Genomic DNA, 27113 nt, shown 5'->3' with positions numbered 1-27113 from the left:
CCGCGTCTTTCGGCTCTGGCGCCTTTTCACCATCGCTGCCCCGGAATTCCTCAAGCGTTTCCCTGGAAACAGGGAAACGCGTCATCGACGCCCGGAGCGTTCCCATGGAGACATGGGAACGCGCAACTGACTTTCCTGGCGAGAAGCTGGTTGGCGCTGGCGCTGGCGTGGACGTGGTCGTAACGACCCGTTCACAATGTCCTACAGTCCGGCGCCCCCTCCCACGGCACACCAGGCAACCTCTCGCGGCACACTAGTGTGCCGCGGAACAGTGGTTGAAAAACACTGCCCTAGGGCACGAGTTACAGTTTCTTGAGATAAGTATTACTATAACTGCTGAACTTCTATTGTTTTTTTGTGTGTAAAATCTCAGCTTAACTATAACGTCCCTGTAATCTTTGGTTTATTAGTGAATATATATATATATATATATATATATATATATATATATATATATATATATATATATATATTTGAGTTCAAGTTGAGCAGATATGGAGTTAAGCATAGTACATCTTTACTTATTTAGATACACTTGCTTTGACAATATTTTAATTCTCAAAATGTAGTTCACAATATATTTCATGTATGTTAATGAACAAACACATGCTCTTGCTTCCCATGAGTTCTGGCAAGCAGCCTCTAGCAGCATATTATTTTTAGAACTGATTGTACCCATTCTTTACCAATGGTGTCTTTGGCTCCCTGGGTTATGGCAATGGTGAGACAGTGAGACGTGAATTATATCGAGTTACCTTTGCACTCCATTCCCTGACAGCCTCTCTGCTGCAGACTTCTCCCAACACAGGGCCGGCCCCCCATCTGAGGAGTGGGGTTGTTGCACTCCCGGAAGCGGTATTGCACTCCTTCTCCACAGCTCTTGTTACATGGGGACCAGACACCCCAGGGACTCCAGCCACCATCCACACGACAAGAGAGCTCAGATGTGCACTGTAGGTGGCCACTCACACAGGAGCTGTGGAGAAAAATATTTTAGAAAGTGTCTCAGGAGAGTAACAGCTACAATGATATAGCATGATTGTTGCAGCCGAGAGCCATACCAGTTGTTAAAGGCCCTGAACCCAAGTTATAGGCCCAAGCCTCAGGACAGGGCTCGACAAGGGTGAGAGCCTTTAGCAATGGGTACAACTTTAGTCACAAGGGCTAAAGCTAATTACATTTATAAACCTATTAGAGCATTTTAGCCACTAAGAGCAGAATGTTCTAAATTGAAAAGGGAGAAAGAGAATGACAGTCATTGGAGTGTTGGAGCACAAGGCCTACATCAGCCATTATTGGCCCTAACCCACTCCATTGCCTTTAGTGGAGCTTTCAACATTGCAATGTAATCTTTCTGTTCTGGAACATCAATGGCTCTCAAGTGTTTGGGCCATTCCCAATTTTTTTTCCGATGTAACACGTTTCTTTGGCTTCAGCCCCTTCTAGAGTGTTGCATGCGTGTTATGATAATGCCCAACAAAGAAGATCATGATACACCGTATAATCCATTGTTTACAAACCGTTGTCTTCAAGGGCAAAATATTGAACACAAGGTTAATGTCACAAAGTAAGAACTACCCAAATGAAGAACCAATTTATAGGCATGGATCTACTTTTGTATGATCAGTTTTTAGTGTTTCATCTTAGAATACAGGTCTAACAACTAAAGGGCTTAATTTAGAGTACGGCGGATAAGTTACTCTGTCACAAACGTGACAGGTATCCACCGTATTACAAGTGCCATAGGATATAATACAACGGTAATACATCAGAAGTGATATCTGTCCCGTTTGTGAAGAAGTAACCGTCTTTGGCAAACTCTAAATCAGACCGTAAATCACTGTGAAAGAAAGATTTCGGAATAACACAACTTTACCTGGCCACATTTTTCAGCACAGAATGCCTGACTCTATTACTGATCCCGAATCTGAATATAAAATATGAAATTTAAGCAGCTTCTGAGGGTACCATGCCTACGCATGTCAAATTGCTCCTACAATCAGCAAATAATTCATTCTCCTGTGCTGTAGATGTCATTGGTCTAAATATATCACTTTGCATGTGTACAAATACTTTCACTAAGTTTATACCTGAGAGTGTAACCATGGCAGTCTCTAATTTTGATAGCGCAATCCACCTGATTACTAAAAAGGGGACAACTAATATTTCTATGCAGAAGAGTTTCCACTTGAAGACAGCCTTCTGATGTCTGAATTACACACTGAGTAAAGCTGTATTCCCAGGGTGATATCGTTCCACCTCATCCAATGTGGCCTGTGGCCCCACATATGGGATTAGCAGGTGCTGAAAAACCAGCCTTATTTTACTGGGTAGAATCGTAGCTGCTGAAATTGATTGCAGGTCCAGGCTGGGGCTACAGGCACAAGGATTGCAAAACCACCTCCCAAACCCTTCCATGGCGGGGGGGGTTCATGGACTGTTCCACACCACCTCATACCACTGCCTTTGAAAAGTGTCCTCTGAGCCCAGACTATTCAAAATAAGTATCTCTGTTAAAAGAAGTATCACGATTACCTAGAACAATGTGCTTGATGCTTATTAATATATTTCAATAATCATAATATAGGTGGAACAGGGCACTCTGCATTGTTGTTGGTTCATTTTACACTCTGCTTGGGCACACATATTTTAGCTCAGCTTAGGCCTGTAGGATGTGCCCTTTTACCTACATATGTGCTCTGGTTTCATTTATTCTGTTTTATAAATTTTTAGTTAGCATGCTTTCAGCAGGATGTTTTATTTTTTAATCAGCTGTCATTTTGTGATTCTGTGAAAGCATTGTTATTATTATTCTGTGCACGACATTTCACCATGTATCCCGTCTAAGGTTGACGAGTCCGAATACATGATACTCCACTACCAGTTGTCACCATAAGAGTTTGTAAACAGTCCGCCACTTAGGCACATACCCACATCAGGCCTTTTTTTAATGGAACAGAAACATGTTTATGACGAAAACACTGTACGCCATTTCATTGCTGACCTCAGCCCTGTCTCTACAGCCAACCCAGGAGACGACGGGCAGAACCCTATCCTTCAGGTTATGGAGGTGGACAGATTGGGCTATTACTGCTATGCTCTCCCTTAGGAGTTAAGGGTTAGGTAGAATGCATCTACGTATGTTATTCAAATATGTTAGGGCTGTTTATTTTCTTCTCGCTGGTCACCACCATTATAATCCTATTATGTCTCTTTGCACTAATAATTGCAGCTCATATATTTTATCATAGATTGCAGTCTTCTCAATAAAGCCATTGAAAACCATCCTGTATCACTTTAGTTGGCCTATGTGTGTATGAGACCTTTTGCTACTGATGGAAAAGGGGTGGGACTTGTCGATCACGACTTCCCCTGAGAAGCCAAAGAGTGTCATGTTTCAGGCTGCCACAAATCATCTTTTCTTTCAGGTTTGGGTGAGGTGCGACTAGCTAGCCAAAACCGTTGTCAACACTGGATGGGACTGACTCAGTCACCCACAAATGGTGGTGCTATTGTCACTAATCCAACAGTCTTGTTCTAACAACAGGAGGCCTACATCAGTGAAAACACCATGGTGATTGTAGAAGGGTAGAGGCACACTCCACAGTTGCACTGAACTTAAGGTAGAGAAGGTGTTACGTTACTAGGCAATTAGACTTGCACAATTCTCATAGGTGCTGTGCCACACATCCATACTGCATATTAGTAACTAGACCTTCAAGTCCACCTCTCGGTGTGCGGTAGTTTACCTCCATATCTGAATAATTATTAAACAAAACATGAAGAGGCAAAAGTTCTGGCCTTGCTTGGAGAAGCTGTGCCCCCTTATCTTTTAAGTTTTTTTGCCTTGCTCAATGCTTAATTTGTGCAGGTGGTTGCTTTTGGGCACCATCAGCACTTATTTCTGTAAAGCAGCATTCTTTCAAAGTCCTTAGGCTGCCATCTCAGAGTTCCATTACTTGCTTAGTTTATCCGCCTCAGCCCATCACAGACAATGCAGTGTTCTCGCATCATGTGACATGAAAATGATGTCACATTTTTTTTAACTTGTGCTTGTGTTGGTGAGTATAGGAGTCTTTACCTACAATGCAAGCATCAATTTGTCTCTGTAGTAATGTGTGGGGTGGTGGACCATGTCAAATTGACTATGGGGGCAAGAGAATCAATAGTAGTAGAGTGGTGACTTTAATTGGATCAACTATGGTTTTAACATGGAAGATGGCAATCAGTGCATAGTCCACCGCTCTGTAGCTTAATGATGCAAAATAAGTTGTTTTCTAGTAGTTAGGTTTGCAGAGAAACAGATCATTTCAGATTATTCAGAAGTTGAGTGTGCACTGTATTGAGGACATGCCTTCGTCTTTACTAGAACTGACTTGAAATATCAAACAATGGAGATAGGTAAAGGATGTTGTTATGCAGGCTGAGGCATAGACCTGTAAAGATGTCATAAGGGATTATGGAAAAATCCAGGTACTCCCAACAATGTGAAACCGCTGATGCCACATGTAACAGATTACCTTGGTGCACCTAGGGCTTGATGAGAATGCCTAAGCCATATTTTAGCTGTGGCATCTACCTCAGCACATTTCCCCTCTAATAGTTGTGAAATCCAGAGCACTGTCACTTCGTTCTATTTACAGATTGAGTAACAGAATGAGTAACATTTTATGGGACACAATAAAAAGAAAGGTACTATCTTCCCCAAAAATATTTCTCAGAGAAAGCAAAGACCACTCTAAAAACAAAGCATATCTTTTAGTTTTATTTGACAATACCGTCACATTGCAGACCCTATAGAATAAGGTTAAAATATGAAAACCTTGCTGCTTACCAGTTCTGGCAGGGACCAGCCACAATTTCTCCAGGCAAGACATATTCCCAGGGTGTTACACCAGCCCAGGAAGAACTGTTTCCAGTTTCAGAAACTTCTAGATAGAAAAGGAGAAAAGGAGAAAAGCATTAAATTGTGTGTATCAATTCTACACTATCAGTTGACATGAAATGAGAAGAGTTGAATATTATTCAGTAAAAAAACGAATTTCAATGGAATTAGGAGTTGCATAAACATTTCATTTGCAAATTGAGATTTTGTTAAATGTTCAAAACATCCATTCATAGTTTTCTGCAGAACCCTTTGACAAGCACAGAGGAGGATTATGGCCTCTACAGGGCATCAATTTTATAATTGTCACTCATTCTTATTGGGCTAGTAAAATGTAGTGATAATTCTAGGCCTGGTGTTACTATTCATGTCAGTTTCAGGCTCAATATGGAGAATACCCAGGGGTAGCTTCTGGCAGGAAGGGCTAGTGGGGCAGCGTGCGGAGTGGGGGGGCAAAAAAAAAAATTACCCTTACCTGCCGTGCCTCCGTCTCTCTCACCACCTCAGTGCTTCTGCCTTGATACCCTACACACCCAAACCAGACGCTTCTCTCATGCTGTTACATAGCATGAGAGAAGCACCAGGGTTGGCGTGAGTGGGTTGAAATGCCTCCCAGTGAGGGAGTGGGAGCTTGGGCTTGGTCTCCTCCTGGCTGTGAAACACAGCCAGGTGGAAAGTTCCAAGTGCGCATGTGGATCTGGCCGGCCTTGGACAGCAGACTATACAGTACACACTCAGAGTGCACCTAGCACACACCCTTTCTACCTAAGTAAAAAAATAAAATGATAATAAAATGCTTTTATTATAATTTTATTTTTCTGCTTCCCTGCTTCCTTTCAGCAGGGGGACGAGGCTCTTCCGCTATAGCAGAGGTGCTGCCCCTGAGAATAACACATGGGTTCTGGAACTACGGTGCTCTTTATTGCATGTTTTTGCCAAACTCCAGGCTCTTTCCTTATTTTTTTGACGGCACACTGATTAACAGAGTTCTTCTTTTTAAGTATTTTTATTTACATTTTTTGCCACAAGAGGATCATGATTGAATACATCATTGAAAAGAAGGACCATATATTACTATATAAGAAGCACATGATACTACAATGTAAAAAGTATAACTCATGATAAAATACTAATACGTCAATATGTCACAAAGTTTATTTCAGGATAAATATAAAGTGCCTTTCAAAATATAATTCATCAGCTATACACGTAATCAATCACATGTGTGCCTCGTGACCAATGGACCTACCTTTTACGCAGCCCTGCAGTGGAACCCAAATCTGCTTGCCCCTTTTTTGATTTCTTGCCTTTCAATTGATTTTGGTCTTCATTTCAGATTACACATCAAAAGTGGCCTTGCTAGCCATTGCTGGAATGTAGGAGGGGCCGGACTGAGCAATGCTGCTGCTATGTAGATGCATGCTACTGCCATGGTTATAAACACAAAAAGCTGCCCAAAGCTACCACCTGCATTGTTATGCACTCCCAGCAATACCAGTTGAAGTGTTAAGTTTACATCGAGATGGAGGGCTATCTTCAGAAAGCTAGATATATCTTGCTTAAACAAATACAGTGCTGGGTAAGAGCTAAACATATGCACTAAATCTGCCTTCTGCCTTCGAATGCATACATTTCCCACCCCCCACTTAGCAATTTTTGCGGGAGTATAATACAAGTCGAAAATTGTTTTATAATGTTGGGTCTGCAGTCCCACTGACAGAAGCCAGGTTCCCCCAAGCTCAAGTGAGTCAAGGAAACTAAAATCTCTAATATCAAGCCAATTCTGCCATTTTGGAAGGTGCTTCTCCAGATCATCAGATGTAAGCCTGTTCATAAAATCATAAAATTGGCTTAGCGTTTAGCCAGCCTTATTGCGGAGGAGCTCCATCACTGTTTGCTTAGTAAAACCATTGGCACCCAGCATTTTTTGACAGAAAATCCTAGACCTGAAGATATTTAAAATAATTCTGTCTTGTCCATCATATACTCCATTTGTAACTCTCCAAATAACAACATTTTATTCTCAAGAAAGAAGTCACTCAATTTCTCAATCACACTTGACTCCAACCTAGGACAGCAAGCATCCTTGAATATTGTTGCCAACAGGGGGGACCTCCAAATAGGAGTATGATAAATATATATGCCAATGCCAACCTTCTTTGTAACAATTGCCCAGATCCTAAAGGCTGCTAGTGGAGTCTTTAATTTAACGTTTTAATAGTAGCTTGTTCAACCAATTTAAAAAAAAGATCTTGCCATCACCTTCTGATAATAGTTCATATGGAGGAGGGACCCGAGGCTCATATTGATGCTCACTCTTGCATCCCCCAATAAGAGACTTCATATATTGTAGGGCAGCTGCCCACTGACAGTACCTAATGTGGGGGACAGCCAAAGCTTCATCTTGCCCTGGGCAGAGTTAGAGACTGAAACAATCTTCTAGGCTTAGAAGAGGACCAACTAAAGCTGCTAGACATATTCTCCATTGACTTAAACCACCCGCTTTCAAACTCTAAAGGAATGGTCATAAAAAGGTACAAGACCTTTGGTAGAAATAACATTTTAATCACATTGCACCAACCTATAATCAAAAGATGAAGATTATGCATCCTCCTTTCTTGCCTTATCAATTATTGGGGCTAGATTTCATTTGACAATCTGATCTATATTAAAAGTAATATTTATTCCCAAGTAAACTGCATGCTCTACTATTTGGTCTTCCTTCAATTGTACCGGATTGTTAACGATCAACTGAGTCTTATTACAATTCAGAGAGTAGCCAGAAATTTTCCCAAATTCTAAAACTTTCCTTTCAACTTCATTGATTGTCTCTCCCAGGTTTGGGGGCCAGGACAGCAATATCAACCACTTATGACAAAACTTTCGTATTACCACCAAGAGATCCAATTGGTTTGAGTAATACATTATATTCCAACTTTCATATAAAAGGGTCTACACAAAGAGCAAACAGTAAGGGTGAGTAGGGACACCCGTGTCTCCTGCCTCTCATTATATGAAAGGGAGTCTGGCTGTAGGATATCTATAGACTGCTTGTATAGCTCTGATGAAACGCAGGCCGATATTATACCACTTTAAATCTGCCCACAAATAGTCCCAGCTACCCTATTACAAGCCTTTTCGGCATCTAACAGAACAAAAGCCATGGGGTCACCTGACACTGCTGCCAAATCAAACAATGTCATAACTCAGCAAATATGTCCAGTTGTTCCTCGCTGAGGGATAAACCAGAGCTGTCTCTGAGATACCTATTTGCTGATAACCCGACTTAGCTTTGTTTCTAACATTTTTGAGTAGACCTCAGTGTCACTGTTGACTAAAGTGATAGGTCTGTATGACCAGGGTCTTGGGGAACCTTCCACATTTTTTTAAAGACTGCTATAATTGTAGTGGTCCAAGAATCCGGGGGATATTGGCCTCTTTGTACCTCTTGTAGAATTTTAACCATGTCAGCCTCAAGAACCTGAAAGAAGACCTTATATAACTCCAGAGGAACTTTATCTGTGCCCACCACCTTTCCAGAAGGCAGGGCCTTAAGTGCCTCCCTTAAGTGCCTCCCTGATTTCATCATTCCAGAATGGGACAGACAGAAATTTGCACTGTTCAGAATCAGCCTTTGTACCTATGATTACCTCTAAGATACCTTAATTTTATGTTCTTATCACTATCCCCTCCAGCTTCATACAAATCCTTGTAAAAATACCAAAAGACCCCTAGTATTTCCTCTGGAGTGGTGACAGCCAAACCCCAACTTATCCCTGACCTAAAAAAATTCCCACCAGGAAATGACCAACTCGCTCAAAACTTATGGTATTCTTTCATACAGACCATATACTTTTCTGCCGCCTTGTTTGCCAATTTATTATTAATAGGAGAGCAAGTAGCTCTGCCCTCCTGATAAAGAACCTGCCTTCCGCCAGCCTAGGCAGTGCAGGGGCCCCCGTCACGCAGGTCACTGCCCGATATACAGGCAGTGATATGCGCGACGGGTGCTACTCCACCCACCGCACTGCGGCATTAACGCTAGCTCCATGTGGAGCCATCGGCAATGTCCCGGCCCAGCATTCCACTGGGCCGGCTGGTGGAAACGCTGTTTCCGCCCGCCCGCCCAGTGGAATGTATATTATTGGGCCGGCGGGGTCTTCAAAGGGCTGGCGGTCTGTGTTTAGACCGCCAGCATGAACATGGCGGGGAATTCTGAAAATGTTCATAATGACCCTCTTAGTTCCTTACATTTATGCTTCAAAAACTGTGATGCGTCTTTTGACGATTTAAACTGAAACTAAGAGATACCCCTTTATACCATCTTTCAATGCACCTCAGACAACACCAGCTGGGGCGATCCCTCTGTTACAGTTCACAAAACAAGGATCCATTAATTCATATGGAACATATACTCTTTGTTGACTAATAGCCCCCTTTCAAATGACCAGGTCTGCATTCCTTTTGTCCCCACCTGAAAAGGGATTTCAATTACCAAGGGATTATGATCTGACATAACTTGAGGATATTTCTCAATCTGTATAGCAATTACCAAGCTAAGGGAAGTAAGAAAATAATCTCATCTATCACCCTTTTTATGGGGTGATGAAAAAATATATCCTGGATATGGTGCTTTGTCTTTTTGCCAGATATCTACCAGACCGTTTTTATTCTTTAGATAGTAAGTGGACTAAAGACCCTAGGCATGCATAAATAAAGTTTTTTTGTAAAATCAGCAGAGCCACCTAGCAGGCTTATGTTTAAATCCCCATACAATATATTTGGTGTTGGCCATGAGGCCAATTCAATATTCAGATAATCTAGTACAGAAGGATTATCTAAATTAGGCCCTTAGAAGGTTCCAGTACCAAACTGGCATTTTACGACCACCCATTTTCCGTTCGTGTCAAAAATATTGCATACAAACCTGCAGGTATTCCTACGTGCGAGGATTAGCACCCCCTGTGTACCTGTACCTTGTGTAGTATATGCCACCAACATAAAGCCTAAAGACTCTAAAAGTATTTTTCTTGAACCCTTTGTATGAATTTCTTGAAAGCAAAGAATATCTGCACGTAATACTTTCAGCGCTTATACAACAATCCTCCTTTTCACGCTATTGTTCAAACAATAAATATTGACAGTAGCTATACATAACTTATTTATTTGAGCCCTCTAAGTGAACTATATTAGTGTCCCCCCCACATATAATAAACCTTTTTCATTGATCCTGAAACAAATAGGCACAAATGAAAAACAAAAAGTCCTACTGGAATTCGAGAAAAAATAGATTTTCCCCTCTCCTCTTATGGTATACGCCATTCTTTCCCACTCCCCACCCTGGACGCTCCCACCACATCCTGCCCCACCACCAGTCCCCCTCACCCTCTCTTACAGTTAGAAGCAACCAGACAGGGCTCAGCCTCCTCCCCAGCTTCCACACATACATACTAATCAGCTTCTCTGATTGTGAGGACTAAGAGACTAAGAGCAGCAATTAATTAATCAATCAAACATTCATCTGCACAGTGTGCCACCTACTAATACACTGAAGTATCCAAACTGCAAAAGGTAACCCAAAGACTCGAAACAAAACACTCCAAATAATACAAAAAAATAATAGAAAAGATAGAGTGCTTAGTAAAGATACCATACGGGGTGATACTATATAACAACAACAATCAGACTAAATTAATCCATGTACATTAATGTTCCCCAATCATGTTGATCCTACAAGTTCATCCAAATACTCCTTAGCTTTAATCTCAGAAGTAAAAAGACAAGTCTTATTTCTGAAAATAATATTGAGACAAGCAGGATTCATCAAATATGCTTCTACACCAGTTTACTGACATGGCTTTATACGTTACCTCAGTTGCTACCTTCTCGCTACATTTACATGACTAAAATCCGGCCTTGCAAAGAAGGAAAAACCTTCAAAGCTTCTCCTGGAGTCAGGAAGGGCTTTTTTGAAAATGGGCTGCCAAAGAAAAAAGCTACCAAAATAGACTATAATTACTCTGTTTTTTCAGCATGAGGGGGTATCAATGAGCTGTTTGATTCTCTTGCTCCCAGTTCCAAGAAGGCAAATCACAAAAGGCTCCTTTGAACAAGTTCACCATAAATCACCTTGCATCACTGCCTTCGACTCCCTCCTCCAGTCTCAAAATCTACAAATTGTTTTGTCATTGCCTATTTTCGAAATCCTGGAGTTTCCATTGGATAACTGAAATTTGGGAGACTTGGGCTTCTGCTTGATCTTTGAAAAGCTACTTGAGCTACTGCCCAGAGCTGACGTGCAAATCGCCACCTCAGGGTCTCAGAGCCTGGAGGTATCTGAACCATCAGTTAAAGAAAATAATCTATCTCCCATAACTGAGGGTTTGTTGGCCAACTTATTTGCTCTTCTACCTTCTATATTAAAACATTTATGGCTTAGAGCAGAGTTTGATCAGTGAGAAGTACCCGTCTACTCTGAGACCATACACTACAGGGAAGTTGTCAATTGGGTCTTCAATTAATCCAAGTAGCTGTGCCACATCATTTACTGACGCCACTCCTAGAGTTGCAGAGCTCCAACTGTTGTAGTCTAGATTTGCTTCAGTAACAGGGCATTTAGAGTTAGGGTAATGAAGTGATGCAGAGGGGGCGGAACCGCTGAGCCGGCAGGGGGAACATCCATTGACCTATTCTTCTCCAAAGTTGAGAAGGAGTAAGTGCTGCAGGCTATTCGTTACTTATTCCTTTAGCCATGGCTCTCTCAGCAGCCAATATCCTCTCTTCTGTTAAGTGGAAAAATAATTCAATGACCTTGAGTACTGGTTCCGCCAACAAAACTGCTAGACTGCCGAGCCAATTTGTCTTTCTTTTACATCTGACCCCCCAGACTGGGATTGGATAATGAAACTAGATGGTCTAGTTCTGAAACATAATTTTTACGCATATGAAAGTACCATTTACTTACAGAAGAACAAGTTACATACCTTCAGTAACAATTTATCTGGTGGAAACATATTCTAGTTGCAGATTCCTTACCTTAGGATTTCCTCCAGGCATCAGACTGGATCTGGAGATTTTTCTTCGAGCAGTACCTTTGTGTGCCGTCAGGTGGCATCGGTCGACTCCACATGCGTCATTTGCGTCGTGGTCATCAAGATAATGCTGCGTTGTGTATAGGAGCCAGCCCGGCGCGATTACTTCAGTTTCTTTTCACAACTTTCCACACCAGTAGTGAGAAGTCATAAAGAACACTGAGAATGGTGTGCCAGAACTAGGGCCCTGAAAAAGGAATTCCTGTCCCTAGAAATCAGTTTGCAGTGAGGGGATGATGGGTGGGTTGGTAAGGCATCTGCAACTAGAATATGTCTCTACCAGATAAATCGTTACCAAAGGTAAGTAACTTGTACATTAGAACATTCTGCCCTCTAGAGACTTTTAGTTGCAAATTCCTTACCTTAGAATAGATACCCAACCAATACCATCCTTGTCGGTGGGCTGCAAACCAAGATCTTACTAGAAAGTCCTGCAGGACCGAACGGCCAAAGTAGTCATCTCGGCGGATCTGACTGTCCAGGCAGTAATGTACAGTGCACATATATAAAGGACAGGAACTCTGCGTGCTAACGCTGTGGTGACAGCAGTTGCTCTGGTAGAGTGAGCATGGAAGCTCTCACGGGGTTGCTTCTGTGCCAAAGCGTAGCACATTTTGATGCAGAGCAGTACTCATCGGGAGATGGTATGTTTCTGCATCGCCTTCCCTTTGTTCGCACCCACATATCCAGCAAAGAGTTGATTGTCCACCTGGAAATCACTAGTACGACTGAGGTAGAACCCCAATGCTCTTTCTGGATTGAGACGGTGGAGTCTCTCCTCTTCATGAGAGAGATGTAGAGTGTGTAAAAAGTAGGCAAAGTGATAGACTGGCCTATGTGAAAAGGCGTAACAACCTTAGGAAGGCAGGAGGCCCTTGTACAGAGCATCACTTTGTCAATGTGGGCAGACAAAAATGGTGGCTTGGAAGAAAAAGCTTAAAGCTCACTTACTATGCGAGCAGAGGTTATGGCAATCAGAAAAGCAGTCTTGATTTTTAGGAGCCGCAGGGGACAATTGTGCAGCGGCTCAGAAGGGGCACATATAAAGTAAGTTAGGACCAGGTTCACGTCCCACTGGGGCCTATTGAATAGGGTTGGAGGAAACAAATGGGTGAGTCCCTAAAGGAACCTTCCAACAATGGGAGAACTGAATGAGGAAGGTTGATCTGGCAATCTAAGAAAGGCTGAAATTGCTGGTAAATAACCTTTAAGGGTGCCCAAAGCAGAGCCCTGCTGGGCCAAATAAAGAATTAACAAGAGAAGCTCAGATAGGTGCAGAAAGGGGATCAACAGACTTGTTAGTATACCGGGCCACAAATTTATGCCAATGGCAAGTGTATACCGTTTTGGTGGGGGGACACCTGTCTGCCAGGATAACATCACAATTGTGACCTTCGGTTGGAAGGTCAAAAGCTGTCAACTGCTGCTTCTCAATCTACACACAAGAAGGCAAAGACTGGAGAGGTTTGGGTGAAACTCCCCTACTGCTGCAACAGAAGATCCTCCCAAAGGGGCAGTCTGATCGGAGGATCCGTAACCATGCTCAGTAGCTCTGGATACCATACTCTTCATGCCCAGTCTGGCGCCACAAGGATTACTTGAGCTGGTCGCTCCTGATCTTTTTCAGAACTCTGGACAGAAGTGGTATAAGTGGGAAGGCATAAAGGAGGCCTGAGTTCCACCCGAGATGAAAAGCGTCGCTGAGCGAGTGCTGCTTTGGAAACTCCAACGTGCAAAACAGTTGACATTGTGCATTCTCTGCAGAAGCAAACACACCTAACCAAGGCTCTCCCCCACTGCTGAAAGAGGCCTTCCTCCACCTCCGGATGGAGACGCCATTTTGCTATTGACTATGCATTGATGGCTGAATTCATCTGCTCTGGTGTTCAGAGATCCCGCCAGATGTTGAACCACCAGAATTATATCCTCCTTATGTTTCAGCCATGTCCAGAGTTGCAAAGCCTCTTGAAAAAGAGTCCATGACGCCATTCCGCCCTGCTTGCTGCAGTAGCACATGGCGGTAGTGTTGTCCGTCAACACTTGCACCACTTTACCTCTTAGAGAGGCTTTCAATGCAAGCCTGATTGGCGGAGCTCTGCCAGAGACCAGAGACCTTTGATCTCCACCTCTCCCATATGGCCACCCCATCGCAGGAGTCATGCATCTGTCAGTACCATAAGATCTGGTTTGGGAATGGAGAGGGATCTGCTGTTGATCCAATCGCGATTTGAAAGCCACCACTGCAGGTCTTTTGCAGTTCCCTCCGAGATCTGCACCATGTTGGAGAGACTTCCGTGATGCTACGCCCACTGGAGCTTCAGATCCCACTGCAGAGCCCACATATGCCATCTGGCATGTGTCACCGGCAGACCTCTGGCGCCCTGTCTACACAAGCCAGTGGGATTCCGCGTCCCCAGCCGCTCCATGGCTGACAGGAAAAGGATGCAACAGGGAGCCTTTTCTTTGACCACGAATGGGGCGAAAAGCTGACTGTGTAAGGCGAGGGTCAGCTGCGGGCCATGGGACCGAGCTGTAGGCTGGGACTCCTTGAACCTCTTGAGTGCAGAGTCTGCTTTGTCTCCGAAGAGACGGGTGCTATTGAAGGTCATGTACATGTGAGACTGTTGGACATTCCCTGAAAAACTAGACGTCCTCAAGCAGGTGTGGCACCTCAAGGCCACCATCAACGTAACCGATTTGCCCAATGGGTCGGTCGTGTCCAGCCCACAACAAATTGTGAACTTAGGCACATCCCTCCCATCAGCAACAGATTGGGAGATGACAGCCCGACCTCCCCCAGGACCTGCAGCTATACCTGTGCGACCGTATCCCACAATGAATGGGTTTAGCGACCCGAAAGGCATGTGGTGTTCACGGACGGCAATACTAGCCTGGAGGAAGAAAACATTTTCTTCCCAAGTTTATCCAGTCTTTTTAATTACCTATCCAGGGGAGCAGATGGGAATGTGTCAGAGGAGGAAGAACACTGGATGACAAGACTCTAAGGCGTAGGATGTTGGGACAGGAATTTAGGGTCGTTTGGCACAGGCCGATGGTGACAGGTGACTGTCCTATTCACAAGAGCCCCTGTGTTACATCTGGATGAGGCGCCCAGAAGGACATCCGTGAGGGCTTCATTGAAGGGTAAAAGGAGTTCTGAAGTGGAAGTCCCAGGCTGAAGCACCTCAGTCAGGAGGTTAGTCCTGACCGCCACAGAAGGAAGCTTGAGGCCGAGGACCTCAACTGCCCTCTGACCACCATAGAATATGAAGCTCCCTCCGCCATAGCCACAGTAGGGGGGAAAAGAATGCCAGCTTCTGGAGACGTATCTAGACCACTAGCCTTGCCCAATTCCTGAGGCCAGTCCATGTTAGGGTTGTCAAGCAGGTATTCCAAAGGGTCCGTCAACCCCTCCAAACCTTCCCCATATTCATACCCATAGCAAAATGGGTCAGAATTCAATCTGAGGTGAGAAAACCCCATTGAAATCAGATCCAGCATTGAGCGCTGCTGTTTCCGGCACAATGGCGACATCTTTGGCGTCACCAGCTAAGGTCGTGTTGGCACGGGTCCAACAACGGATCCGGAGGGGACCTCAGTAGCCAGAGCAGAAGCCGTCGGTACAGAATCAGAGGGGGCCCCTATCCAATTCCCCGGGCCCTAAAGGCACAACAGTGGGGTCGGTCTGCCCAAAACTCCTTCAGCTGGGCAGGGGTGAGTCCAGCTCCCGGAAAGATGGGGAGGCGCGGATTGGACCCAGAAGTAGGCTCCATGGATAGAGGCCTAGAGAATCAAAGCTCTTCCCACGATGCATCGGCCGAGCAACGAGGCGAAGTCGAAGAATATTTGGCCTTCTTCGACTTCTTCTTCTTATGACCCGAGTGTCCCGAAGATTTAGAATGGGACGACGAAGAGTGGTGATGACTCCGTGAGCAGTTTTGGGACCTTCCTCTTGAATGAGACTGGGTGCGATGAGGAGTCGAGCGCCAGGCCGCCATGAGTTTCAAGGACTGCTCCCTCAAAGTCTTCGGGTTCATAGCCCGGCATTAGGAGCACTACTTTGGGTTGTGGTCACCCTACAGACACCACAAACACATGAGGTGTGGATCCATCACCGATATCATTTGGTGACATGAGTCACGCGGTTTAAACCCGGTCTTCCGTGACATCCTCAACACACCAAAAAGTTAAAAATAATGACAAAAAGGTCAAAGCTAGTCAAAAAATGACTAAGCCTAACTCTTCTTCAGATCTGCGTGCGCGTGGAGAGAAAAAAACTGATGCCAGCGTGCTGGGGTGGCGCCCATAAATGACAGCAACATCATCACGACGACCACAATGCCAACGACGTACACAGAGTCAACCAACACCACCTGACGCCGCATAAAGGTACTGTTCGAGGAAGATTCTCCGGATCCAGTCTGATGCCTGGGGGAAATAAGGTAAGGAATCTGCAACTAGAAGTCTCTGTCAGATACACAGAACTTTAATGAGCAGCCCCTTTGCCACAAGTATAGCATGCCTTTAGGTCCACCAATCTGAAAAGACCACATCTGAAACAATAATCCCTTCTGTGAGAATCTATGACTGTGGCATCACATCTGAAACAACAAACCCTCCTATGACAATCTATGATTGTGGTTTACTATATTTATAATGGCTTCATTATCAGGAACGTTAACCCTGATAGAGCTACGGAATTCCAGTTCCTTAAGTTTACAATGACCATAAACAACACATAAATCTAATTTCTACACCTGACCATTAGAGCAAAAAAATGCAGATTGACAAGAACCGGGTACACAAAACCTACTGACAAAAAAAACAATTAAGTCCTTTTTGAAAGCGCTCATCCCCACTCTCTTAGGGAAAAGTTGCCAGCAAGACAACTGCTATGTAGTAGCGGAAACTGTTCTTATATACAGGATTACAAACCAGAGGCAGATAAATTGACAACCGAGGTGGTTTAGAAACATTATCCCAGACACCTGATAGATCAGGCAAATAGAGTCAGGAACAGCTGTAGTGATGGGTTCCTTGAAGACAGGATGAGGGAGGAGAAAAGTTAGTTGATCTGTATGAGCCCCTACTGCAACATACCAATGCAGTTAAGAAAACTGTAAATCCACACTATTTTATCCTCAATTGCAACAGCCTACATTTTGAGAAAGCCTTATTTTCTTCCCGTAGCAATACAAGTGAGAGAGACCTTTTAGTTCAGGAGACCCAAATCTAGGTTGAAAAATGACCAAAGAGCCCTATGGACCTCCCCAGAATCAGAGGGCACTACCTTTATGGACACTGTTCAGTGTATCGATTCACCTTGCACAGTAAGGAAATACCCTAGGGTGGAGAACCACTTGGGAGCAAAGAAATTATACAAACTGCAACTCTGTCAATGTAATTTACCTGACTGAATCTCCATGTTGATTAAAATACACACACTGATAAAGAACTAATAAGGACTATTATTGAGAAAATGTGCTTGAGTAACAACATAGGGCATTACTAGCACACAAACAGCTATGGCCATATAAGAGACAGGCATAATTTAAGGTGAGATTCCATGGAATCAACTGAGCAGTATACAGTAACTCCATTAGGGGATCACAATCACACATGCACTTCCCAATACGTCCATCACTCTTTATCTTTCTCATGAAAGGGAAAAATGAATAAAAGCTATAGGATTCCTTGAACATTTCTGACATCAACTGTCCCTAGTGTTTTGTTTAATCAATTCCTGTCCAGTGTCTCAATCTGATATTGTAAACACAAAGGGACAGATTTAGATCCTAGCAGATGGAATACTCAGTCACAAATGCGACAGATATCCTGTCCTCCGTGTTGCGGCCCCCATAAGATATAATGGGATCGTAATACAGCGGGCGGGATATCCGTCACGTTTGTGACAGAGTATTTCCCTCTGCCAGGATCTAAATCAGGCCCAAAGTGTGAAATCAATACTAATGATCATCATGGTATCGATCATAAAGCTGTTTTTTGGACACAGGCATTTGACTTATGGAGTAAAGATAAAAACCAGCAACTGTCCTCAGGTTTAGCTCCAAGAAACCAAGGATTGTATGATACCAGTTTCTTTCCTGTTCAGTGTCACAGTCATGGCACCATAAAGTGTCATGAACAATAATAATAATCTCAATACCCTTCATGAACCCAGATTTGGACACTGGTGTTCTGTCTATGGAGTTTCGAAGAATGGGAACTACATTTCCCATAATTTCCTCCTTAAAGCACACTATGTGGGAGTACACTTTGATGTCATAAACATTACGCAGTGATGGGGAAGCAAACATAGAGTTTACAGTGAGTCCCAACAGATAAAGGTGAGGCTTGGTTATTGACAAGCAAGCAGCCAGGAAGCGACTGGTGTTCATTTTAGTTGTAAAAAATCAACAAAGCACCCTTGAGGGCGTATATAAACCACCTATGGCATAGCGCCTAATGCTGCGCATGCTTCAAAATAGGTTTAAATAATTTGTTTATTTCTCCTTCCAGTATATTTGATCCTGCAGATATTTGACATCTGCCATGTGCAGTGTGTGACTATAGGGGCATGATCCCCCACTCTTCCTATGTCACACTAGATGGTTCTCAAACTGGGTAAAGTGACATGGACTAACAACTACATATTTACCCATTCATATTTTCTGTTGCAATTAGTCACATAGAGTGATCACATTTAAGTGTTTTTTGTATCCAACAGATGTTCAAAGTCGCTCAAGAGTTGTGGCCTGTCTTGTCTGACATGATATGTCTGTGCAGCAAAGTGCAATGGCTTCTGTGGTGTAATACATATTTTTAAAGAAAGTTGAACAAAGACAGTGACCATATGGGTCTCCCGCTAAGATGCTTTGATCGATACATAGCCTATGGTTTGTTTTCTCTCTCAAAGGAATCTGGAGTGATTGACTCAACCTCAGGAGGACTAGCCCCTTGCATGTTGTGTCTGTCAGACCTAATGTGGATAGGACATGAGACATAGGTTAAGAGGCAAATAGCCCTTTCCCTTTTTTCTAGTCCAGTGTGTGCAGATGCATGGGGGGAGGGTGGTAATGCAATCTGGCAGACCGGAGTGGACAGGTGGGCAGGCGATGCCAAGCTCGACAGCGACTCGGCAGCACTGGTCCAGCGAGCAAAGCAGGCAATGACAACCCCAGCTACCGCCAACCCAAGCCTAAATCAAACACTGGCCAAGGAGGACTGGTGCAGGCTTGTTACGCCGCTGGGACACCGACCACAGGAGCCTAAAGAAGCATCACTGGCACAGGGGGAATGCTGCAGCCACAGCTCAAGCATGGTCCTATACGGAGCTCCGTCCGGCAGCAGGCTCCAGGGCTCCCACTTTTGACATATTATGCCCCCGCTGAGGGCCTAAAAGGAGGAATGGGGAGCGGGGTTGCCTAGAGGCAGCAAGGAGAAAGAGTATGGCAGCATTTGGAACTGCTGCCTGAGGAGATCAGCCATCAGTTACGGAAGCAGCCAAGCTAGGCTCAATATGGCTTGTCACATGGTGTGCTCACTGCCTGTTTCTCTCAATCACTTCCCCCACCAGGAAACGACAAAGGTGGCAGACAGCAGACACATGGGGTGCGCAGCCAGCCACTAGGGGCCATCAGTCCATGGAAATACACAGCAAGCTGTTTGGTTGTGGTCTTAAGGCAGGCCCAGGATTGATTCCAAAATCTGAAGCAGTCTGAAATCCAAAATTAAATCCAGCAAGAGAGAAAAACATAAGTTGATACAGAGGGAAAGAGACCGATTGTCTCAAACAAATCCGGGGCAATAAAGCACAGTCATATCCAGTGAGCACTAATGCACATCAATCTGCAGCCTAACTCATACCCAAGCCCTCCCCCAAGCACAATTTACAAGAGCAAACTGTTTGTAGGGGTGACAGAAATGTGTGTGAAAGCCCAGCTCTCAGCACACATAAATTGGTTGAAGGGGAAATTAGCAAAAACACTTTAGGATTTATGAAAGATACCAATACTGGATAACTGTAGTTACAGGTAAGTAACTTGGTTTCTTCTCAGGAGTCAGTGATGGCAGCTCACACCACTGCCCCCCTATTGTTCTACTGACTGTCCATGGTCTCCAATGAGGGGGGTCTGCTATGTGTCTGGCAAGACAGCAAGCCACCAATGGTCCTTGCTGCTTATCTGCGTCACTCTAAGTAGCTGCTTCTTGACCTATTTGACAGTAAGGCATCGATGGGCAGACTCTCTGAGTTGTTGGTTGTTGCTATCCACTCCCTTGCATTGACTGCGTTATTGCCACTGTTTCATCTTCTGACATTTTAATAATGAGAGATAGGTCATTTTAACCCATTAGTTGACTTGGGCTGTCCGTGCCGCCATATGTTGGGACTTCCCCTTTGCTCCCTTGCTGAGAGGTATTCAGTATTGATTTTTTTTATTGGAAGCTCTTCTGAGATCCTGGGAGAAGTTGGTAGAACTTGGTCAACCTGGGTCTGGGGTTCCTTCCATTATAATTTCAACATCTTTTGGGGAGACCTGGATGTCAGACTCCTGAGGCTGGTGTGACTTGCCTATCTTGGGTTGCTTACTACTTGGTGTTGCCTGCATTGGCTCTACCTTTGTTGAGCCTAGGCCGTATGGAGCAGTCTGCTGGATCACTGTTGGTTCGAGAGGGGAAGGTAGTCCAAATATATTGCTGTTTGTTTTGTAAATTGTGCCACCTAGGTTCTTAAGATAGAAAAATGTAATAAAAATCTTGGGTCAGCGCATGTTAGTGAAGGGAGAAAAGAGCCCACCCTCTGGTGTCTTCTTAGATGATGATTGGTGTGGTGCCTTTTTGCTACCTGCTGTTGGTACTGGTCTGGGGTGCGGTTACCATATTTGCCTGCGCCCTACAAGGGGTGGCCCTCTTATCCTCTCGAACCTCATGATTCAGTGGCCTTGCAGATGAGCAGTGCTGGTCCTGCATTGTTAGTCCCCCCGCTCAAACATTTCCCCCTATCTGGGCCTTGGTACGGGAGTAGGAGTGGAATGGTGGTTATTGATGCCAAATAATGGTACTATAGAAGGATCCGAAGGGTTGTTTCGTTATTACACTGTTCGCATGGGCTGAATGCCTTTCTAACTTGTATTGATTGTGTTGCCAAAAACATTATGTTTATTTTGTTTTGTTTTGAACGCACCCTAGAACCTAAGGGTCTGTTTCTCACTTTCCCTCCAGTGCGTCCACCTCCGCCCCAGTGGCATTTAAACGTAGTTCTTTCACAATTAATGAAAGCCCCGTTCAAACCTATACACTGAGGGGAACTGAAATTTATTTCATGGAATGTAGCAACTCTACTTGCTCTTATATCCACAAGAAGAGTAAGTGATATACAGGCCTTTATCACTAAGGAACCCTATCTTATGTTTTCAGATGACTTTGTTCTTCTTAGATCAAACCCAAGATACACCCCTAAGGTGTCTTCATCTTTCCATTTGAACGAACCAGTGATATTAAGAACTTTCTTCCCGAATCCATCAATGGTGGCAGAAAGGACTCTCCACACACTGGATATCAAGAGATGCTTGACGTTTTACCTTCAGCGTACTAAACAGCTCCGGAAGACAGACCAGCTATTAGTCTCATATGCCCAAGACCATCAAGGTACAGGAGTCACTAAGGCTACGATAACTCGTTGGATTGCATCCACCATCCAATTTTGCCACTCAAAGGCAGGAAAACCATTAACTAGCTGCCCGAAAGCGCACTCTTCAAGAGCAATTTACACATCGACTGCTGTATTTCAAGGGATCGCCTTGGACAAGATATGTGAGGCTGCAACGTGGAAGACTACGCATTCTTTCGGGCAGCATTATTGTTTGGAATCAACACAAAGAGCTGATTCACTTGTTGGACAGGCGGTCCTATGTCATCTTTTTCATTGAGGTGAGAATTTTCCTTGAATGTGTATATCTAATTCTATATGCAACAGTTTATAGTTCCTACACAATTGTTGTTTGATATGTTTTACTCTATATGTGTAGAGGAATGTATATAGATATGTTATGTAGTAATATAATTTAAAGGATTACAATACTCTCAGCTACCATCCACTGCGGGCTTAACGGTTATTAGGAGTAATGCTGGCTATTCAGATTCAATTATATGAATTAATGAAGGATCCACTACCGGATAAGAAAAAAAGTTACTTACCTGTAACTACAGTTTCCCAGTATTGGTGTCTTTCATAAATTCACATGCAACCCACCCTCATCCCCTTTGAGGCTTGCATTTCCTTTTCATTGCATATTCCTCACTCTTGTGCTAGAAAATCTGAGAGAATGAGCCTCTCTGGGGAATATTCTAGAGGGTGCTAGAGCCTGATTGGTCATGAGTCAAGTGTGGTTCTTTGTTTTACAAAAGGGCATGGATAGTCTATATGTGTGATTTTGCTAGCATTATAGCCTATGGAAAAATTTTACTCACTGCTTTTTTCATGTACCATGGGACTCCCACTTTGACGACAGGAAAGATTCAAGCATGTGAATGTATGAAAGATCCAATACTGGATAAATGGGAGGAGTTGTGGCAATGTATGTGAGGGGAACACCAGAAAACCCCTCCACAGGAAAGATTATAGCACCTGTTCACAAAACAAGACATTTGGACCTCTTTATTAGGAATTCTTCAAACTACTGTCAAAACCCTTAACTATTAGCCAAAAAAATTGACATCCAAAGTACCCTCCTAACTACACTGGCAGTGTTTATATCTGATATATAGAGGTGAAAATAGTGGATCTAAATAGCCTAATAATGCATGCACAACAGCAGAAACATTTCAGTCAATATGTACTTACTGACCAATACTGGACAGGGTAGAAACTTTACCAACAGTTCTCAGCGGTCTGTTCGAGGATCTTAAGACTACCCTAAAACCTGACAAAAAGGACTAATAGGAACATACTGGGTAAATGCAATTTAGTGAAGATACCCCAAATAGAATCAGGAACAACAGCTATGTGTGAGGTGAAAATGTAAATCAAACTCCAGAATATTACAACCTCCACTCCAATGAGTGCTTGATTTGAAGAAATCCAACTAAGGGCACCAAGGCAACGGAGCTGCATTTCACTTTGCAAGGATCTGCAACTTTAACAGCTACAGGAAGGGATGAGGGTATTGTTAAAAAAGAAAAAGCAATGCCAGATTACTTCTGAAGACCCCTAATTATAAAATGCCAAAAGGCGAGAAATAGGAAGCTGAAACAAACAGATGAGTGAAACGTATACCCAGTTTTTAAGAATGTAAACAGACACTTGAACGGAAGCCCAGAACTGGACAAACAGAACGACCTGGAGTTGACCCCAGAAAGGACCAAATACAGGAAAGGGCATCAACATCAAAGATGGTAGCCCAAGCTGATAGTCTTGACAGCCAAAAGAAATGGCAGCCACATGCCCTTAACCAATGGGCGCTTCAGCATACACAATGATCTTACGGGCAGCTAGGAAAGCTACCCCATTGAAAGCTAGTGATGCACAGGGAAAAATTGGCGGCAATTACAAGCCAACGATAACAGATATGGAAGAGCGATCAATGATCTCTTCAAGTTATCCTGAAGAGAAAGCAAGACATATAAGTGCAGTTAGACAAGCAGCAGCCCTACTACCTTCTCCTGGTCCATAGAGTGAGGACAAATCAACTCCTTTATTTGCTCTCACCAGAGTAGGAATACCCACTGAACCAACAACTGATCAGGGTGCTAATGAATCAGCACTCTCCGAATGGTCCAAGCCCAGATTGGAACCAATTATATACCACTATTATCAAGAACCTAGTCCAGTCTAAACCTACAGCAGCCCGGATTGAGAGCATCGGGAAAACACAAGTATTTTACCACTTACTTTCAACAAAGCATTAGTCCAATTTAAGCCCAACCCAAACTGGACGCAAGAACAACTGGAAATTGTGCCTATACTCCCCCCTCCCCCAAAACAACAGCTGCATACAATGACACTAGTTTGAAAGGTACCAAGCATGGCAAAGTTTGGGAACTGAGAGGCGAGGAAGAGACCACCACCTATCACTCCTTAGCATCAGAGGTTGGCAACAGTTTGGTGATACTAATGTACCCAGAATATCAATCAAAGGAAAGCTTTGACGTCCTGAACAGAGATAAAATTCGGAGAATGCTCCAGCAAATGCCACACACAAAAGGAGTAAGCACAAGGGACATAGGCCCTCATTACAACTTTAGTTGTAACCGCTGCGCGGCCGGCAATGCATCCGCACTTCCGCGGTGGCCATTACGACATCCCCGCTGGGCCAGCGGGCAGAAACCAAGTTTCCACCCGCCGGCCCAGCAGGGATGTCGGCCGCAACACGGGAGCCGGCTCCAAATGGAGCTGGCGGTGTTGCGGTGGTGCGCCGGGTGTAGTTGCACTCGTCGCGCTTTTCACTGTCTGCTATGCAGACAGTAAAAAGCTCCATGGGGCTGTGCCAGGGGGCCCCTGCACTGTCCATGCCAAAGGCCCCACGACTCCCCTTTCCACCAGCCTGGCGGGAGGGGGACTCATAACCCCTGGGCAGCGCTGCCCTGGAGGATTAAATCAGCCGGGACCACTGTGGCGGAAAACCGCCTGTTGGCAGTGCAATCGACAAAACAGCCACCAGGGTTGTAATGAGGCCCATAGTCTTGGTGGAGTTCATCAAACCAAGGCTGGGGCATCTCAATGAAATGACCAGAATCGCCTGGGTGTCAGCTGAAGCAGTTAAAAGGTTGTTGGCTAGAGCCCAGGTCTTGAAACGATGAGAGATCCAAATGACCCCTTCTAAGGACCCAGCCTACCCACATCCTTTAGCAAAGCAGGCAAATGAGTATAGAGATATTCACGGGTCAAAGCAAGTGCTCTCCGTTCTGAGGAGTGTCCCCGTACGTCCCCAGAAGAACACAGGGAACAAGCCCACTCCTATTCCTGGATGATAAAGAATCAAACGCCAAGGCGAATAGCTGGAGCTGGATTTTTGGGGCACTCAACAGGCCAAGGTCGCAACAATGAATCGCCCTCTTGGATAAATGTCTTCTGACAAACAGATCGCCTATAGATTTGCTCGTGGAATGTCAATGGCCAGCTGAATAAGTTAGAAGACCAAGAGACGCAGACATATTTAATTATGGTCATTCCAAGTGATCTTGCTGCAGGAATCCTGGGCAGGGAATCACCACTAATCCCAGGCTACATCAACTTTTCAGTGCCAGCAACAAAGAAGTCTCTCTTTGGTCACCACAGTGCAGGCCTGGCAAAATATATACTAGCCACACACAAGGGGAAGTATAAGCCACAGATGACAACATGCCCAGGCCGGCGCACAGTCTGCACCTCTTTTATTTGGGGGGATTTCTGACCTCTCTTGCATTATTGAACATATATATGCAACCCACAGCAAAGGTGAAAAGTAAAGTAATAGAACACCTGAAAATAGAGCTCAAAGAGCTTCTGAACGGGCTGACTCCAAAAGAATTAGTTCTTTCTGGGAACTTTAATATGAATATGCTGTGTTCACTAACAACAAATGAGATTCAGGCAGCCTCAAAATTTATACTGGGCAATCCCCACCAAAGCAAGAACTCATCTTCTCAACTGGACAAAAAGGGCATTGAACTTGGTAATGAATTAGAGCACCTCAATCTAAGGGTATTCAATGGCAGTTTCCTTACGGTTAGTGCACCAGTGGCTTCTTTTTACAACCACTCAAGGAGGACTCTAATTGACTATACAATACTATAAAATCTCTGGATTTTATCTGGTTGAGAGCTATGAGAGGTGAAAGAAACAATAGGTGAAAGTGATCACCTGCCACAGGAGCTGATTCTCGCTATTAATCTCTCCCACCATACTCTAGCAGTAGAAATATATGGCTCAGCTTACCCAGTCAACAATGAAAGAATAAAATGGTCAGCTGGTTCAGCTCACAATCTTCCAGCACTTGTAATAACAACACTGTACAGAGTACAGTTCAAGGTCAGATTGACCTAACTAATTAGACTCAGTTCACCAAAAGGTTTGCAGAGCAATATGCTGCACCTGCCCCTGGCCAACAGACTGGTAGCACAAGGATCCCAGTCTCTTGCAAACTAAAAAGCATAAAACATTAAGGGAAATCAACTGCCCAGGGCATACCAAAAAATACCAGGCGACAAAACCCTCAAAGTTGTGCTGTCAAAGGCGAAAGTGGCCTATAAGAAATGCAACTGGCTGCTAAGAAGAGAGGTTATGGTGAATTCTGAGCTAGGCTGCAACATGACATCAAAACTAACTGACATGAGAGATTCTGGAAGACCGTGAACAGGCATGATGACCCAACATAAGCCGTAACAACTTCAAATATATTGGAAGAATGCTAAACCAGGATAGGCACAGTCCACACAACTCTCTGTTCAAAAAGAACCAACGGTCTCCTAAAAGGACCACTTAAGGTAATAAGTGGGATAAATTAAGGACTAGCACAGCAGGAAGTGATGGTAGTAAAATCAGCCCCTTCAAGATGTAAGTGGAGATCATTAAAAACAGTTTGCTAAGGGCTGACTAGAAGGAGCACCAGGGCTCAATAGCATCCCACATTGAGCTTTAAAGAGAACCAGGAGTTTTGGGAAGCAAACCTGGAGCCAGTTCTCAATAGCATTTTAATTGTGAATGCAATACTAGATTCTTGGAGGGACTTGATAATTACCCTCATTTACAAAGGAGGTTACAGCTCAGATCCCGCAAACTTTTGGCTGATAGACCTCCTTAACGTAGAGTCGAAGTACTTTGCTGGGTGCCTACTGGAGGAATTAACAATCTGGGCCGTCGGACTGTGCATAATCCCTCTTAATCAAACAGACTTCGCATAATGTATTGGTACAGCAACAAACACATTAGCCCTCTCCTGCTAATAGATCAATGCCTTTCCATCTGTACTTTATTGACTGCAGGGTGGCCTGCAACCAGGTTGATCGAAGAAAGCTCTGGCAGTCGTAGGTCAGCTGCAACATCCCGGAACCCTGATATAGGCCCCTAGTCTCTTCCACATGGACACATGGGTCCAGATTAAGTTGGGGAGCAGCACCAACCTGTCTACAAAGATTTGAACAAATTATGGCGTAAGGAA

The 27113-nt window shown here is 44.1% G+C and overlaps 1 protein-coding gene across 1 annotated transcript in view; it reads right to left on the bottom strand.

Annotated features, from left to right (window-relative positions):
• The window catches only part of LOC138261625 (SCO-spondin-like), a 1514343-nt gene that overhangs the window by 642811 nt on the left and 844419 nt on the right, over window positions 1-27113 (bottom strand). The window contains exons 79-80 of the mRNA XM_069210750.1: window positions 4835-4931; window positions 756-976 (exon numbers count right to left, since the gene is read on the bottom strand). Of these exons, the coding sequence (XP_069066851.1) occupies window positions 756-976; window positions 4835-4931 (318 nt within the window). The remainder of the gene's footprint in view (window positions 1-755; window positions 977-4834; window positions 4932-27113) is intronic.

Source organism: Pleurodeles waltl, chromosome 10, assembly GCF_031143425.1.
Source record: "Pleurodeles waltl isolate 20211129_DDA chromosome 10, aPleWal1.hap1.20221129, whole genome shotgun sequence".
Classification (NCBI taxonomy): domain Eukaryota; kingdom Metazoa; phylum Chordata; class Amphibia; order Caudata; family Salamandridae; genus Pleurodeles; species Pleurodeles waltl.
The sequence above is the reverse complement of the archived record's forward strand: the minus strand, read 5'-3'. Positions and strand labels throughout refer to the sequence as shown.